This window comes from Heterodontus francisci, chromosome 24 (assembly GCF_036365525.1).
Source record: "Heterodontus francisci isolate sHetFra1 chromosome 24, sHetFra1.hap1, whole genome shotgun sequence".
In the NCBI taxonomy this organism is placed as follows: domain Eukaryota; kingdom Metazoa; phylum Chordata; class Chondrichthyes; order Heterodontiformes; family Heterodontidae; genus Heterodontus; species Heterodontus francisci.
In genome coordinates this window covers 22,005,066-22,024,479 of record NC_090394.1, presented here as the reverse complement: position 1 = coordinate 22,024,479, position 19,414 = coordinate 22,005,066, and the positions used below count along the sequence as shown (strand labels likewise).

General features: G+C 43.1%; 1 protein-coding gene across 1 annotated transcript in view; it reads right to left on the bottom strand.

Annotated features, from left to right (window-relative positions):
• The window catches only part of LOC137383594 (uncharacterized), a 64,894-nt gene extending 48,624 nt beyond the window's left edge, over positions 1 to 16,270 (bottom strand). Inside the window, exons 1-3 of the mRNA XM_068056751.1 lie at positions 16,119 to 16,270; positions 6,150 to 6,325; positions 5,158 to 5,261 (exon numbers count right to left, since the gene is read on the bottom strand). Coding sequence (XP_067912852.1) covers positions 5,158 to 5,261; positions 6,150 to 6,325; positions 16,119 to 16,270 — 432 coding nt within the window. The remainder of the gene's footprint in view (positions 1 to 5,157; positions 5,262 to 6,149; positions 6,326 to 16,118) is intronic.
• Between the last annotated feature and the right edge of the window lie 3,144 nt (positions 16,271 to 19,414).

Here is a 19,414-nt window from a genome sequence, read left to right as displayed (position 1 = left end):
AATCTTCTTTGCAGGTGTCAGTGCACGGGTGCTGAAAACTTCATGTTTTCAAAAACCCAAAATGCATCTACAGTCCAAAGCCTTGTGCTTTGTAAACGTGTACTTTTAAGAGTGTTTTTTGCTAAACATACTGAACGTGGAGATTAGTCGCCATGGTTACATTATTACCAATAGAAGCCGAGAGAAACTTTCCCCTGTGGGTTTTAATGTTTTGCTATTTAAAAACAGCAGTGCCATTAACAAAGTTACATTATACTGAACATGGATATAAATGATCATGTGTTTATTTTGGAAAAAAATTGGCCTCCCTATCTCAGAATTGTAATATCATACCCAGGTTAATGGCTAATAACTCTCAGATGGGTTAAACATAGGATATTCATTATCTCAATACACTCCTTTCAGACAGAAGCAGATGCTTTTAACAAAAACTGGTGATTTATTCTTCATGTTTTCAATCTCAAAGGCTGTAGTACGGTGCTGTGGTGTCAGAGAGAAGGGGGGGGGGGGGGGGGGCCCGACTTTAAAACCTCACTGACAACTCTCATTTAACAGCTGTCAGCAACTTTCAAAGCCTTTGTATACTTACCGACACAATCAGAAGAAATTGTGGAGCAGTTAGTAACTGTGGAATGATCCAGTATTAATTCAACATAAAACTATTTGGACCACACTTCCCGGCACACTGGTCTATTGCTAGTAATAAAATTGCGCTGTAATATTGAAGAAGGTTGAAATGTGGTCTATTGCTGGAGCTTAAACTCTGATATGCAATTTGCTTTGAAATATTCTAGCGAGTTCAGATTCAAAGGAACATTGTTTGTATTCACCTTGTAAGCATTGTACAATGTAACACTCTGCGAAAATCGAGTGTCTTCTCTCACAACTAACGGTTCTACCTGCAACACAAAGCACTGGCAGATCAAATCAATTCTAATTCTTCTGGCATTCTTCATTATTTCATCTGAATAGGGCTACTTATAATTCCAACGGAGAGTAGCTAATGCTGTAAACATTTCTGTCCTCAACATTAGAAAAAGGTCCAGTTCGTAAGTTACCCACTCAGTGTGGAACTAAGACAGACATACGAGGAAGGTTCAAAACTTTCTATCACATGAGAAAACAGTATCTTATCTTCCGTAATTTTAAGTTTGAGACTTGTTCCATGTTGGTACATTTTATTGTCCTTTAATCCGGAACCATTTGAAATGGTGGGGCGGATTTTCGGGTTTGACAGACAGCAGGTGTAGCGACCCTGACCAAGGTCGATGAGAGACTGGACCCATTTCTATGGTCGGCCCTCATTGCCATTGAGTTAACCTGCTGTTCAAGGACTTGGAGGTTGGAGGAGCCTGAAAATTCAGTAGTTCCACCATGGAGCCCAGTTTGTCAAGGTATGAATCACGAGGATTTGTATTCAATGGAACAAAGTTAAGGGGGGGGGGGGGGATCAAATAGAAGTGCTCAAAATTTTGAAGGACAGGCAAATAGCAAAACATTATTTCCACTGACCGCAAAATCACAAGTTAATTCCGGGTGAGGAAGGCTATTCGGCCCATCTTAGTTCATTCATCTAGAAAGAGTTAGCACTGGTACAGCAAGCATGGGCCGAATGATGTCTTGTGCTGAAATTTCTAGGATTAAGCCAATGCAAACCTGGCGATAAGCCTTCCGTAGTTCTGGACTGCGCTTTACTTTATTCAGGTATGCCACCATCCCCCAGCTGTAGTGAATAGGGAACTTCAGGGTTTCCAATCTTTCAAACACTGATGCCCATGTTTTCTCCGCATTTCCTAATGTAACATAGTTACAAAAAAAATCACCAGTTTTTCCTCATGATTTTCAACATAAGCTTGATAATAATCTGATATAAAGGAGATCTCTAAGAACACACTTACGGTATCATTTAATCGCTAGTGTTTATTGCTTTGTTACTGAATGACAGGTTGCTGAGTTCAAACTGAGAGCTCCCACACATCCATCATTGACTTTGATAGAACAGAGTAATAGGTTGTGATTAGATTAGATTAGAGATACAGCACTGAAACAGGCCCTTCGGCCCACCGAGTCTGTGCCGAACATCAACCACCCATTTAGACTAATCCTACTCTAATCCCATATTCCTACCAAACATCCCCACCTGTCCCTATATTTCCCTACCACCTACCTATACTAGTGACAATTTATAACGGCCAATTTACCTATCAACCTGCAAGTCTTTTGGCTTGTGGGAGGAAACCGGAGCACCCGGAGAAAACCCACGCAGACACAGGGAGAACTTGCAAACTCCACACAGGCAGTACCCAGAATTGAACCCAGGTCACTGGAGCTGTGAGGCTGCGGTGCTAACCACTGCGCCACTGTGCCGAATATTGTCCTTTTAGCACTTGTAGGCAGGATTGAATACAATTCATATACATTGAAAGTCTTAGCATTGGCAGTTGTTAAAGGTCCCGAGTAAAAAGAAATCTCAACCTAAAGCTTAGGAGCACTTCATATTTAGGATAAGTGCATTTAATATAACTAAGCACTCTTTGACAGATGGTAGATATTTATAGTAGAAATCTCATACTGATCTAGTAAGGCGTCTTACACCGTATTAAGGAGACAATATTCACATTATAACAGGCACCACTGAGATTCATGTACTTGGCAGTGATGCGATAGTTCAAAATTTCCCTGATGAGGTCTGTGTTGTCATCTGTGCCTTAAAGGTTGTGGGAAATTATGGGCACCATATCTTAAAGTTGGGTCCACGACCACCCGATGACATAACTGATGGGAAACATAAAGTGATTCCCCAAGACTGCAATCTTGATAAGCACACACATACAGGCAAGTGTCAGAGAAAAATGATGATTGTCCTTTGAAATAAGGAATCATATACATGGGATTAGAATTCAGGGAGATTTCATATCTGACACCGATGTCATTATATCAACTGACAAACACAGGAACTGTCATAAGTTGCACAGCATCTAAACAAGACATGTTATTACTGTCTATCAGGAGCCTTAGAAGAAACCTATTTTTTAAAATAAATTTTCCCATCTAACTTGGCTACCACTCCTTTATCCTGATATTTACATCATAACCTCAGTTAATATTGCCTCTGAGTTGATCAAGCACACTTTAGCAGTATGGGAAGTGAGGCCCAAACCACCAAATCACTTTGCTTAAGCTGGCAAAGTTCTCTCACTGAGAACAGCAGGCAAGGTTGAAATTTATAGTTGTTTGGGTTTGGTACATAACTACGTATTAAACAAATGATATAGATCTCTGCTAATGTAAGTTTAATATTGCCCTTCTTACATAGTTTTTACAGCACAGAAACAGGCCATTCGGCCCAATAGGTCTGTGTGGTGTCTATGTGCAACATGAACTTCCTCCCACTCTTCTTCATCTAATCCCATCAACACATCCTTCTAGTCCTTTCTCCCTCGTGTGTTTATCTAGCTTTCTCCTAAATGCATCTATGCTACTCACCTCAAATATTCCATGTGGTAGTGAGTTCCGTATTCTAACCACTCTCTGGGGAAAGAAGTTTCTCCCGAATTCCCTTTTGGATTTTCGTGACTATCTTATGTTTATAGCCCCTAATTCTGGTCTCTCTTGCAAGTGGAAATATCTTCCCTACATCTATCCTATCAAACCCTTTCATAATCTTAAATACTTCTATCAAGCTTCCCCTCAGCCTTATCTTTCCTAGAAAAAGAAATCCCAACCTGTTCAATCTTTCCTAATAGATATAATCTCTCAGTTCTGGTATCATCCTTGTAAATGCATTTTGCACTTTCTCTGGTGCCTGTATATCTTTTTTATACTATGGAGACCAGAATTGCTCACAGCACTCCAAGTGTAGTCTAACCAAAGTTCTATACAGGTTTACCATTACTTCCCTGTTTTTCAAATGTATCCCTTTAGAAATGAATGTATCCCTTTAGAAATGTATCCCTTTAGAAATGAATCCCAGTGATTTGTTTGCTTATTTTATGGCCTTATTAACCTTCAATACTACTTTTAGAGTCATAGAGTCATTTATGACACAGAGGGAGGCCATTCGGCCCATCGAGCCCATGCCGGCTCTACACAGAGCTATGCAATCAGTCCCACTGCCCCCCTCAATCCCCGTAGCCCCGCACGTCTACTTCTCTCAGGTGGCCATCCAACCTCCTCTTGAAGTCATTGATCATTTCTGCTTCCACCACCCTTATTAGCAGTGAGTTCCAGGTCATTACCACCCGCTGCATAAAAAAGTTCTTCCTCATATTCCCCCTGCATCTTTTGCCCAAAACTTTCAATCTGTGTCCCCTAGTCCTTGTATCATTAGTTAATGGGAACAGTTTTTCCTTGTCTAACTTATCTAAGCCTGTCATAATCTTGTACATGTCTATTAAATCTCCCCTCAATCTCCTTTGTTCTAAGGAGAACAAACCCAGCTTTTCCAATCTAACCTTGTAACTAAAATCCCCCATCCCTGGAACCATTCTGGTAAGTCTCTTTGTACCCTCTCAAGGACCCTCACATCCTTCCTGAAGTGTGGTAACCAGAACTGGACGCATTACTCCAATTGGAGCCTAACTAGGGCTTTCTAAGCATAATTTCCCTGCTTTTGTACGCAATGCCTCCATTTATGAAGCCAAAATCCCATATGCTTACCACTCTTTCAATATGTCCTGTCACCTGCAACGATCTATGGACATGCACTCCCAGGTCCCTCTGTTTCTGCACACTCTTTAGACCTGCGCCATTAAGTATATATTGCCTCTCCCTATTCCTTTTGACAAAATGCCTCATCTCACACTTGTTAGTATTAAATTCCACCTGTCACCTCTTTGCCCATTCTGCTAGCCTATGTCCTGTTGCAAGGGGTTCATATCATCCTCACTGTTTGCCGCACCTCCAAGTTTGGCGTAATCAGCAAATTTTCAGATTCTACTCTATCCTCCAAGATCCAAGTCATTTATATAGCAAAAAAAGTAGTGGTCCCAGCACTGACCCTTGGGGAACCCCACTATATATCATCCTCCAGTCTGAAAAGCAACCATTTACCACGACTCGCTGTTTTCTGTCCTTATGCCAATTTGCTATCCAATTGGATACTGACCCTCCTATTTCATAAGCCTCAAATCTGTTAACCAGCCTTTTATGTGGTACCTTATCAAATGCTTTCTTAAAATCCATATAAGTAGCATCCACCGCATTCCCTTCCTCAACCTTCTCTGTTACTTGATCAAAAATTCCATTAGTGACTTGTGTATCTGTAACCCCAGATAATCAATTTGGACACAATATTTTTCAAGGAATATGTGGCCTTCTTATTCTTCCTACCAAAATATACCACCTCACACTTACATAGATTAAAGTTCATTTTCCAGTTACATGCCCATACTGCATGTCTTCCTGTTGCTATGATCTTACTGAATGGCACAGCAGGTTCAAGCAGGCCTACTCCCGCTCCTATTTCTTACACTCTTTTGTTTGTCGCGAACCTCATCTGTATTAACTCTATGCATAGAATTGGTGCCATCTGCAAATTTTGAAATTGTATTTGCGGTTCCCAAATCCAAATTGTTTCTGTCAATGATGAACAACAGTGGTCCCAGCACTGATCCTTGTGGAACACCACATCCCACTTTTTGCCAGTCTGAGTAACTACCATTAATCTGTTTTCTAGCTAGCTTGCTATCCATTTCGCTACTTGTCCTCTGACCTCACCTGCTCTGACATTTAAAAAATTCAAATATATTACATCTACTGCATTCCCTTTGTCTACCCTTTCTGTTACTTCGTCAAAAAATTCAATAAGGTTGGTCAAGCATGACATTCCCCTTTGAAACCTGTGCTCACTATTTGAACACAGCAAGATCCCACAAACAGCAATGAGATGATGATCAGATAATCTGTTTCAGTGATGTTGGTTGAGGGATGAATATTGGCTCTGACACTGGGGAGAATTCCCCTGCTCTTCTTCAAAATGTGCTTGGGATCTTTCATGTCCACCGGCGAGGGCAGATAAGGCCTTGGTTTAATATTTCATTGAAAAGCTGATACCTGCAAGAGTGCAGTCCTCCCTCAGTACTGCACTAGGGTGTCAGTCTAAAAATAAACCACATAATGTGTTGTCATTACCTAAAAGAACTGCTTACCAGATGCTTCCAAGTCCTTTTCTAGCTCTTGTAGTCCCTTCTGAAATTCCTGAACCACCTGTTTGATTCCAGGCACTACATGCTCTGAAGTAATATCAGAGAATCGTGGAAGTCCTTCATTATCGAGTAATGGATTTGTTGCTTCCCCTCTTTGTACCTCTGCTGCTATGGAATATCTGCCAATATGGAAACGTTAACATGATATTATGACTGAAGCAGAGGACTGTAAGTTGTGTTATTTGCAGCAGATCAGTCAGATAATACAGGTGTAGAATTTTTCATTTCCATTTCATTTCTAAGCAGAGAAAGACAGTAGTGATGAGCAGATGTTTATTCAGACTGAAAGGAAGTATACAATGGTTGGCATTAGGACTAATGCTCTTTTTGATAAATATTAACAATGAAGACATGGGTATGTGGGGCACAATATCAAAGTGTGCAGATGGCACAAAACTTGGAAATATAGTAAATAGTAAAGAGGACAGTAGCAGACTTCAGGTGCGCATAGAAAGACTGCTGAAAGGTGCAGATGCATGGCAAATTACATTTAATTTAAAATGCGAAGTGATGCATTTTGGTAGGAAGAATGAGGAGAGGCAATCTTAACTAAATTCTAAAGAGGGAAAGAACAGAGAGAGAGCTGAGGGTGTACACACACAAATCCTTGATGTTGGTATGACAAGATTATATGGCTATTAAAAAAGCATATGGAATCTTTGGCTTTATAAATATAGGCCAAGAGTAGAAAAAAAGTTATGCTAAACCTTTATAAATCACTGTTTAGGTCTCAGCTAGAGTATTACCTCCAATTTTGATCACTGCACTTTAGGAAGGATGTAAAGCCCTTCGAGAGGTTACAGATTTGTCAGAATGATACTGGGGATAAGGAGCTTCAGTTATTTGGAGAGACTATAGAAGCTGGAATTGTTCTCCTTACAGCGGAGAAAGTTAAGGGGAGATTTAATAAGTGTAAAATTGTAAGGGGTTTTGACAGAATGAAAAACAAAGAACAAAGAACAAAGAAAATCACAGCACAGGAACAGGCCCTTCGGCCCTCCAAGCCTACGCCAATCCAGATCCTCTATCTAAACCTGTCGCCTATTTTCTAAGGGTCTGTATCTCTTTACTTCCTACCCATTCATGTATCTGTCTAGATACATCTTAAAAGACGCCATCGTGCCCGCGTCTACCACCTCCGCTGGCAACGCGTTCCAGGCACCCACCACCCTCTGCGTAAAGAACTTTCCACGCATATCCCCCCTAAACTTTTCCCCTTTCACTTTGAACTCGTGTCCCCTAGTAATTGAATCCCCCACTCTGGGAAAAAGCTTCTTGCTATCCACCCTGTCTATACCTCTCATGATTTTGTACACCTCAATCAGGTCCCCCCTCAACCTCCGTCTTTCTAATGAAAATAATCCTAATCTACTCAACCTCTCTTCATAGCTAGTGCCCTCCATACCAGGCAACATCCTGGTGAACCTCCTCTGCACCCTCTCCAAAGCATCCACATCCTTTTGGTAATGTGGCGACCAGAACTGCACGCAGTATTCCAAATGTGGCCGAACCAAAGTCCTATACAACTGTAACATGACCTGCCAACTCTTGTACTCAATACCCCGTCCGATGAAGGAAAGCATGCCGTATGCCTTCTTGACCACTCTATTGACCTGCGTTGCCACCTTCAGGGAACAATGGACCTGAACACCCAAATCTCTCATTACATCAAAAGGGAGATATTGGGTGAGATTTTAACAAAACTGACCCACTTACACAGAGTTAATATCATGCCCAGTTTTCTCTGGTTGGTGGATCAATAACCAGAGGATACAGATTTAAAATAATTGTCAAAAAAAGAGGGAAGTAATAGAGATTCTTGTTTTATGCAACACATTATTGTGATCCGGAATGCACTGCCTGAAAGGATGGTGGAAGCAGATTCAATAGTAACTTCAAAAGGAGAATTGGGTATATACCATAAAAGGAAAAATTTACAGGGTTATGGGGAAAAGAGGGGGAGTGGATCTAATTGGATAGCTCTTTCAGAGCCGACACAGACATGATAGGCTGAATTAATACGGTGCACAGGATAGGAACCTTCAAATAGGTTTTTAAAATATTGATTCCCATTTGAAGTTTCTCTTTTTTAATAGTTCCTATTTATAAATGTGTGAGTAGTTTTATCTGTGTAGCTAACTATCATTGTTTTATTTTATCTTTCAGAACAAATCCCTGCAGAGCCCATGCCTACCATACAGCTCATGTTAGTTACATTGCTTAAAATCTGGCAATACAGAATCACAATAAGCTCAATAAAAACAGCAACGATTGACCATCAGTTTGGCTGTTTTTATGTCTCCCAGACACGCTGCGATGAATGCATTAGTGGATAAATTAATGGACTGGATTTCCCAATTAGTGGCGAACCAATGGCGCTCATTGTTGACTTCAAAGAAAGCTGCCCACAAAGATCTCGCGATCTCTGTGGCATGGATTTCCCCTTTCCCAATGTAAGTTTGGATCTGATGCCAAGCCAAGGGGATCTGCAGAAATCCATGAACTGTGATGGCTTCAAGCAGATAAGCAGCCAATCACATAGAAGCACTCTCACAGACAGCAAACCAGGAAGTCAAAACAACACTTTTCATTTTTTAAATCTTACAGGTAGCAAAATATATGATTGGGATATGCACATGGGATTGAGGTAGAAGCTAAAATATTATAAGCAAACTTTAAATTTTTTTTAAAAGATGTGGCATTTCTTATCATAATGGAGAAATTTGATATTTGATAAATATAGAATTACTCTTTCAAGGCCAGTGAGGATGTTCATCAGTAATTATGAACTTAGTACTAGAGCATAGCTACCCGACCCAAACCCGACCAGACCCGATGATGTGTGGGTTTCGGGTCGGGTCTCTCTTCCAGGTCCGGCATTCAGGCTCAGGTGAGGTCGGGCTGGGTCGGACACAGTGCTGCCTTTTGTTCAGGGAGGGAAAGGGAAGTAAGCTTCAAAATTTGAACAGCCGGGACGCCAAGGCGGGAAATGTGCGTCCGGACTCCGCACTAGTCTGCCTCCATCTGCATGATTCTGCAGGATTAGCTTGCTGCCGGAACAGAGGATCACAACATTTGGACAAGGTAGAGCACAACCTCTTTGACATAATTAACTTCATTCCAGTAGTTGGGTCAGGTCAGGTCAAGTCGGGTCAGGCGCTGGAAAAAAATCAAAGGACTCGGGCCCGGTTCGGGTTCGGGTTGGATGTGGTCGGGTCCGGGTCGGGTTTCAATTGCATACCAGAGCAGGCCTTTACTTAGTACACTGTTAAAAACAGTTACACTTCATTCAACAAGGTGTAACATTTTCAAGGGCTTTTACAGCGAGACTAAGTGGAGGTTTTTGTGAGCTCAGTGATTTCTAATTGACTGCAGTCTGTGGGGACCTCCATGACAAGGAGGGGTGTAGAGTCAATGACAGAAACATCTGGATATCCATGCTTAACTGCACGTGTGTGGAATCCGGAAGTTGCTGTGCTGTCTATTTCATGGGAGTAATAACAGCGAATGCAGACAGTTCCACTGTCATTACTGCTTCAAAATCTGGGCCATAATAAGTGTGAGAAATAAATTCCCCATCTCAGCCAAGGATGTTTAGGATGACACCAAGTTCTTCTGTTGCACACTTTCTTACAGCTAGTTACAGCTTATCATAAGTGAAGGAAACTAAGGGAGTGAGAGTGTTGAGGAACACAAGGAAGTGTGCAGAGATAGCATTGTTGCTGATTGAGATCATGGGACTGGAGGGACCACTAGGGATATCAAGATTGAGGGGATGGTTGTGAATATCACAGGAGAGTTTCTATGAAAGGAGATGGTTATTGGAAATAGTTTCATAGCAACTGCTAGTCGTCAGGCTGGAATTTTCTCCCACCTCATTGTCTAACAAACTTGATTGAATTTTTCGAGGAGGTGGCTAGATGTGTAGATGAGAGTAAGGCAGTTGCTGTTGTCTACATGGACTTCAGTAAGGCTTTTGATAAGGTCCCGCATGAGAGATTGGTTAAGAAGGTAAGAGCCCATGGGATCCAGGGCAATTTGGCAAATTGGATCCAAAATTGGCTTAGTGGCAGGAGGCAGAGGGTGATGGCCGAGGGTTGTTTTTGAGAGTGGAAGCCTGAGACCAGTGGTGTACCGCAGGGATTGGTGCTGGGACCCTTGCTGTTTGTAGTGTACATTAATGATTTAGACGTGAATACAGGAGGTATGATCATTAAGTTGGCAGATGACATGAAAATTGGTGGTGTCGTAAATAGTGAGGAGGAAGTCCTTAGATTACAGGATGATATAGATGGACTGGTAAGATGGGCAGAGCAGTGGCAAATGGAATTTAATCCTGAGAAGTGTGAGGTGATGCATTTTGGGAGGACTGACAAGACAAGGGAATATACAATGGATGGTAGGACCCTAGGAAGTGCAGAGGGTCAGAGGGTCCTTGGTGTACTTGTCCATAGATCACTGAAAGCAGCAGCACAGGTAGATAAGGTGGTTAGGAAAGCACATGGGATACTTGCCTTTATTAGCCGAGGCATAGAATATTAAGAGCAGGAAGGTTATGATGGAGCTGCATAAAATGCTAGTTAGGCCACAGCTGGAGTATTGTGTACAGTTCTGGTCACTGCACTATATGAAGGATGTGATTGCACGGGAGAGGGTGCAGAGGAGATTCACCAGGATGTTGCCTGGGCTGGAGCATTTCAGCTATGAAGACAGACTGGATAGGCTCGGGTTGTTTTCCTTAGAGCAGAGAAGGCTGAGGGGGACCTGATTGAGGTATACAAAATTATGAGGGGCATTGATAGGATAGATAGGAAGAAACTTTTTCCCTTAGTGGAGGGAATAATAACCAGGGGGCATAGATTTAAGGTAAGGGGCAGAAGGTTTAGAGGGGATTTGAGGAAAACATTTTCACACAGAAGGTGGTTGGAATCTGGAACACACTGTCTGAAGGGGTGGTAGAGGCAGGAACCCTCACAACATTTAAGAAGTATTTAGATGAGCACTTGAAACGCCATAGCATACAAGGCTACGGGCCAAGTGCTGGAAAATGGGATTAGAATAGATAGGTGCTTGATGGCCGGCACAGACACGATGGACGAAAGGGCCTGATATACCCCACCCTGATCACTATGACTCTATGACTCTATGACAATGGGGCAAGATTCCACACAAAATAATTTTGCATTGTTGACGACTGCCCACTGTTTAATTCCAATAGGCTTCTTCTTCCAGAGAATGTTTCGCCTGTAGCTATTTCATTGTTAACTTCTATTGACTTCTTTTAAAAAATTAAAGACAGTACAAGTACAGAATACCTTTCTACAGATGTAAACATCCACTTCCACAGTAACAGGAGCATCAGGGTTTGAACACACCAGCTGCATGAAATGAAACACATCCCATTAGCCTTTTATAATGTTTGATTCGTATTACTATTGTTTGTTTAAAACAAACTTTTAAACGCCATAGGGAAATCTGAAATAAGCATCTTATGTATTAATTGTCCATGCTTTATCAGCATACTTTCTAATATTATTAGTGAAAGAAAAATGAATAAACAATGTCCATGTTCTAGGATGGTGGTGTTCTGGAACCTTATCAAGATTTGAAAGATTACTGGATTCAGCTGAGATGTTCTATTTTGAATTGTTACATCACATTTCTTATTAATCTTTTGTTGAGGCACTGCTCCAAGCAGTGTCTTATCTAAGGAACACTTTCAGAAATGGAGGTCTGTGGCGTGTATCACAATGTTAGAGTGCGGGCTCCATACTATATCAGTGATGTAGTGAGGGATGTGGGATATATCAGTGTCACAGTGATGAGTGTGGGGTATATCAGAGTGTTACTGTGCTTGCTGACTTTCACTGGCAATTATCAGTGAACATCCCCACTTCTGACCTTATGATGGAGGGAAGGTCATTGATGAAGTAGCTGAAGATGGTTGGGCCTCGGACACTTTCCTGAGGAACTCCTGCAGTGATGTCCTGGGGCTTAGGCGTTTGGCCTCCAACAACCACAGCCATCTTCCTTTGTGCTAGTATGACTCCAACCAGCAGAGAATTTCCCCCCAATTCCTATTGACTTCAAATTTGCTAAGGCTCCTTGATGACACTCAGTCAAATGCTGCCTTGATCTCAAAACAGTCATTCCCACCTCACCTTTAGAGTTCAGCTCTTTAGTCCATGTTTGGACCAAGGCTGTAATGAGGTCTGGAGCCAAGTGGCCCTGGTGGAACCCAAACTGAGCATCAGTGAGCAGGTTGTTGCTCTGTAAATGCCACTTGATAGTGCTGTCGCGACACCTTCCATCACTTTACTGATGATCGAGAGTCGACTGATGGCACGGTAATTGTGAACAGGACATATCTGGGCAATTTTACACGTTGCTAGGTAGATGACAGTGTTGTAGCAGTACAGGAATAGCTTGGCTCGGGGCGCGGCTACTTCTGGAGCACAAGTCTTCAGTACTACTGCTCGAAATGTTGTCAGGGCCCATAGCCTTTTCTGTATCTCGCGCCTTCAGCTGATTCATGATATTAAATGGAGTGAAGTGAATTGGCTGAAGACTGGCATCTGAGAGGCTGGGGACCTCAGGAGGAGGCCAAGACAGATCATCCACTCAGCACTTTTGGCTGAAGATGGTTGCAAATGTTTCAGCATTGTCTTTTACACTGATGTGCTGGGCTCCCCCATCACTGAGGATGGGGATATTTGTGGAGCCTCCTCCTCTGGTTAGTTGTTTAATTGTCCACCAGTATTCATGACTAGATGTGGCAGGAGTGCAGAGCTTTGATCTGATCCGTTGTTTGTGGGATCACTTAGCTCTGTCTATCACATGCTTCGTCCGCTGTTTAACATGCATGTAGTCCTGTATTGTAGCTTTACACATTTGGCATCTCACTTTTAGGTATGCCTGGTGCTGATTCTGGCATGTCGTCCTCATTGAACCAGGGTTGATCGCCCGGCTTGATGGTAATGGTAGAGTGATGGATATGCCAGGTGATGAGGTTACAGTCTGTGGTTGAATACAGTTCTGCTGTTTCTGGTGGTCCACAGTGCCTCATGGATGCCCAGTTTTGAGCTGCTTGATCTGTTCTGAATCTATCCCATTTAGCACGGTGGTAGTGCCACACAATTCGATGGAAGGTATCCTCAGTGTGAAGCTGGTTCTTGCTCTTCACAAGAACAGTGTGCTGGTCGCTCCTACCAGTACTGTCATGGACAGATGTATCTGCAACATGTAGATTGGTGAGGACGAGGTCAAGTAGGCTTTTACCTGTTTTTGGTTCTCTCAGCACCTGCCACAGGCCCAGTCAGGCAGCTATGTTCTTCAGGACTAGGCCAGCTTGGTCAGTAGTGGTGCCACCCTTGGTGACAAAAACATGGAAACAGAGAAAATAGGAACAGGAGTAGGCCATTCGACCCTTCGAGCCTGCTCCACCATTCATTATGACCATGGCTGATCATCCAACTCAGTAACCTGTTCCTGCTTTCGCCCCATACCATTTGATCCCTTTAGACCCAAGAGCTATTTCTAACTCCTTTTTGAAAACATTCAATGTTTTGGCCTCAACTGCTTTCTGTGGTAGCAAATTCCACAGGCTCACCACTCGCTGGGTGAAGAAATGTCTCCTTATCTCTGTCCTGAAAGGTTTACCTTGTATCCTTAGGCTATGACCCTTGGTTCTGGACTCCCCCACCATCGGGAACATCCTTCCTGCATCTACCCTGTCAAGTCCTGTTAAAATTTTATAGGTTTCTATGAGATCCCCCCTCACTCTTCTGAACTCCAGCGAAGACTATCCTAACCGACTCAATCTCTCCTCATATGTCAGTCCCACCATCCCAGGAATCAGTCTGGTAAACCTTCGCTGCACTCCCTCTATAGCAAGAAAATCCTTCCTCAGATAAGGAGACCAAAACTGCACACAATATTCCAGGTCCTCACCAAGGCCCTCTATAATTGCAGCAAGACATCCTTGCTCCTGTACTCGAATCCTCTCGCTATGAAGGCCAACATACCATGTGCATTTTTTACCGCCTGTTGGACCAGCATGCTTACCTTCAGCGACTGGTGTACAAGAACACCCAGGTCTCGCTGCATATTCCCCTGTCTCATTTTATAGCCGTTCAGATAATAATCTGCCTTCCTGTTTTTGCTACCAAAGTGGATAACCTCACGTTTGTCCACATTATACTGCATCTACCATGCATTAGCCCACTCACTCAACTTGTCCAAATCACCCCGAAGCCTCTCTGCATCCTCCTCACATCTCACCCTCCCACCCAGTTTTGTGTCATCTGCAAATTTGGAGATATTACATTTAGTTCCCTCATCTAAATCATTAATGTATATTGTGAATAGCTGGGGTCCTAGCACCAGTCCCTGCGGTACCCCACTAGTCACGGCCTGCCATTCGGAAAAAGACCCATTTATCCCTACTGTTTTTTTCCTGTCTGCCAACCAATTTTCTATCCATCACAAAACACTACCACCAATCCCATGCTCTTTAATTTTACATGCTAATCTCTTACGTGGGACTTTGTCGAAAGCCTTCTGAATGTCCAAATAAACCACATCCACTGGCTCCTCCTAATCAACTCGACTAGTTACATCCTCGAAGAATTCTAGTAGATTTGTCAAGCATGATTTTCCTTTCGTAAATCCATGCTGACTCTGTCTGATTCTACCACTGTTCTCTAAGTGCTCTGCTATAAAATCTTTGATAATGGACTCTAGAATTTTCCCTACTACCGATGTCAGGCTGACTGGTCTACAATTCCCTGCTTTCTCTCTACCTCCCTTTTTAAAAGTGGGGTTACATTAGCTACCCTCCAATCTGTAGGAACTGTTCCAGAGTCTATAGAATCTTGGAAGATGACCACCAATGCATCCACTATTTCTAGGGCCACTTCCTTAAGTACTCTGGGATGCATACCATCAGGCCATGGGGATTTATCGGCCTTCAATCCCATCAATTTCCCCAACACCATTTCTCTACTAATACTGATTTCTTTCAGTTCCTCTCTCTCACTAAGCCCTCTGTTCTCCAACATTTCTCGTATGATATTTGTGTCCCCCTTTGTGAAGACAGAACCAAAGTATGCATTTAGTTGGTCAGCCATTTCTTTATTCCCCATAATAAATTCCCCTGTTTCTGACTGTAAGGGACCTACATTTGTCTTCACCAATCTTTTTCTCTGCACATACCTATAGAAACTTTTACAATCAGTTTTTATGTTCCCCACAAGCTTGCTCTCATACTTTATTTTCCCCTTCTTAATCAATCCCTTGGTCCTCCTTTGCTGAATTCTAAACTGCTCCCAATCCTCAGGTCTGTTGTTTTTCCTGGCAAATTTATATGCCCCTTCCTTGGATCTAATGCTATCACTAATTTCCCTTGTAAGCCATGGTTTGGCTACCTTTCCCGTTTTACTTTTGCGCCAGACAAGAATAAACAATTGTTGCAGTTTATCCATGCGCTCTTTAAATGTTTGCCATTGCCTATCCACTGCCAACCCTTTAAGTAACGTTTCCCAATCCGTCATAGCCAACTTGTGCCTCAAACCTTTGTAGTTTTCTTTACTAAGATTCAGGATTCTTGTCTCAGAATCAACTATGTCACTCTCCATCTTGATGAAGAATTCTATCTATTATGATCGCTCGTCCCCAAGCGGTCTCGCACAACTAGATTGTCAGGCATTCAAGTCCCCCACCCAGAGTACACTCTGTGTCTTTGCTACCCTCAGTGCTTCCTCCAATTGCTGTTCAACATGGAGGAGCGCTGATTCATTCGCAGGAGGTTTTATTGCCCATGTTTGGCTTGATGCCATGAGACATCCTGTTGAAAATTCCCAGGGCCACTCCCTCCTGACTTTACACCACCTCTGCTGGTGGAACAGGACATACCCAGGGGCAGTGATGGAGGTGTCTGGGACATTGGCTGTAAGGTATGATTCGGCGAGTATGACTATGTCAGGCTGTTGCTTAACTAATTTGTGCGACAGCTCTCCCACTTTTGGCACCAGTCTCCAGATGTTCACCAGGATGCTGGATGCCATCCAATTTTATTCTTATTTGACTACCCTACTGTTCCATTCTATTATTAACATAACACACAGAGCAGTAGTTTGGGTGGCTTGCTCGGCCATTTCAGAGTCAATCACATTGCCATGGGACTGGAGTCACATATAGGCCAGCCCAAATGAGAACAACAGATTTCTTTCCCTTAAGGTCATTAGTGAACCAGATGGATTTTTAACAATAATCCAGTAGTTTTATGATCACCATTATTGAGACTAGTTTTTAATTCCAAATTTATTGATTAATTGAATTTAAATTCCTCCATGATGAGATTGGGATTTGAACTCATGCCCCCAAAGCATTAGTTGGGCCTTCTAGATTACTAGTCCAGTAACATTACCACTACACCACTGTCCGTTATTGGTTGAAAGGGATGATTCAGTGGGTATGACTATGTCAGGCTGTTGCTTGACTCGTCTGTGAGACAGCTCTCCCAATTTTGGCACAAGTCCCCAGATGTTTGCAAATAGGACTTTGCAGGGTCAACAGGGCTGGATGTGCCATTGTCGCGTCTGGTGCCTCGGTCAATGAGTGGGTGATCCACCCAGTTTTATTTAATATCCTGTGTGATACAACCGAGTGGCTTGGTAGGCGATTTCAGAGGCAACCACATGTAGGCCAGACCAAGTAAGGATGACAGATTTCCTTCCCTGTAGGGCAATAGTGGATGAAATGGGTTTTTATGACAATCCTGTAGTTCCATGGTCACCCTTACTGATACTACCTTTTTACTCAAGAGTTATTTAATCACTTGAACTTAAATTCCACAAGTGCTGTGGTGGGATTTGAACTCATGGCTCCACAGCATTAATCCAGGTCTCTGGATTATTAGTCCAGTAACATAACTACTGTTTCCACTATTTTGCTCTATTATTAACACAATGCACAGAGTAGTAGCTGCAACAACAAGCATTTCAAAAAAACCTTTAAAAGCAGAAATGACATTCAAGTGAGTTTTACAGAGGCAATATCAGAAAACCGCTGACAAGCCAAAGAAGGAGATATTACGAGGGGTGAGCAAAAGCTCAATTATGGCTGAGTTTGAAGGAGAGGGTAATGGAGAGTGGATAGGCTTGTGGAGGGAGCATGGGGCTCAGGTAGCTGAAGGCATAGCTGACAACGGGGCAAAGCAAAGGGGGTTCACAAGAAAAAGCAATCATACAAATTTTAAATTGGAGATGTTTTAGTGGAAATGGGATCAAGAAGAGCAGCAAGTGAGTCTCATGGGAGTTAAGTTCAGAGAGGGAATGAGTGGAGCAACGAAAGAAACTACAGAGAGAAAGAGAGAGAGAGACATGGGTTCAAGGCAAGGGCTGGAGGTAGCTTGGGAATGCTTGGCTTGCTGGCAAAGGAAAAGAGCAGAGGAAGCAGCAGAGAAAGCTGAACAAATGATCTCTATCAGTGATAAAATAATTCAAAAATCTCTTATTTCTTATTAATGGTAAGGATAGAGGGAAAGAGGAGAGGAGTTTAAGGAAACAGTTGGTAGAGGAAAAGAAACCAGGGTTATCTTTGTTCTTCAGGATGATGGGAGTAAATGGATAGCTTTGGCAAAGGAGATGAAATCCCGGAACACTTGATGGGCTGGATTCTCTTCTCCCGGTAATGGCGTCGGCTGCCTGTGCACAGATGCTGGTGCCATTTTTAAAGGGCAGCCAGCCCTGCCGGGTCATTTAAATTTATCGCCCCTTCCCCCCCCCCACAAAATGACAATTAAATTCAACATTTGCCCTCTCCCCCGACCAAAGCACTTACCTTCAACACTTGACCTTTCCCCCACCAAACCGATCAAAATGCAGACGTCTCCCCTTCCCACCCTCCCCTACACTAGTAATTTGCACTAAAGCCCATTTCCCCCACCCCATAATAAAATCATGAGGGTCCCCCCTTCCCCACCTGGACGGGAAAGTGAAAGCATGTGAGTGCCGGCCGCTGCTCGGAAGATTGTGGCCCAATGGTAAGATCACTGTTGATTTTATTTAAATGTATTAATTTCATTAATTTAACTATGTTAATCTGGGTCCCATTGCACAGCAGCAGGAGGGCCTTCACGGAGCCTCGCCACCACCGGGACGATCGGGCCGGCACTCCCGACGTTGGGCTCCGTGGCAGGCCGCTGCCTGAGCAATCCTCTGTCATCCCCCACCACCCCCCGCCATGGAGCCTGACGTTGGGAGCTCAGTAATATCCCAGCCAATGTGTTTCAGCAGAGGTAGTGATTGATGGCTAAACCAGTTGTGCACCAGACAAACTGAAGTCTGTGCCCCTTGGACCTCAGGGAGGAAAGATGCGGATCATACCAGCGAGAATGATCAGTATGGCAGAAAGTAAATGTGTTGTTAGGAACAAGGCTACCAAAGGTGGAGGTGAGCAATGGGTTGTGCAACTCAATAACTGCAAAAGTGTTGTGGCCCAAGTCTAGGTAATTGGCAGTTGGAAGGTGTTGTGGGAAGACCTTAAGGGCAGACCACCTTAAGGACTGAAAGTTGTCACCCCAGCTTGCTTTGTTTAATAATAATTTTCTTTAATCCACTGACTGGAGATATGAATTTATACTTTTTGAAGACATTTAAGAGAGAACAGATGAAGGATGACTTTTCTGGCAGCTTAGGATAGCCACCTAATTTGCAACACTCTATCCTACATTGCAAGGCCAGTGAGGTGGAGCCGAAATGTCTGCTCATCCTAGCAAGAACCAAGGCCCAGGAAATTTAAGGGAACTACCTGTTCTTTTTATCAAGAAGGGAAACATTGCTATCATGTTTGAATCACTGGGTGACTGTCATGTGACAGGCTCCTTGAGGTTTTAAGCTTTTGCTTCGCTCCAGCAGCAAGGAGAAGCTTCTGGACTCTGGCACGTGCAGACCCAAGTTGGGGGTCCCTCTCTCTCCATTTCAGCTTAAAAGCTTTGAACTCTGCCTGTTGACTGACCACCTTTGCCTACTCCGGCGACAATCAGAAACCCTGTTGGATGAAATCATCCGCATCGCTATCTCCAAGAGACACACTGAACCAGTCATCTATCTCTTCAAATTAAAACCTTCAGGACCATCGAATACAGCTAGACACCAGCCAAATCACCAAATGCCACAGACTGTACACCCTTTTTTGCTATGGACTCT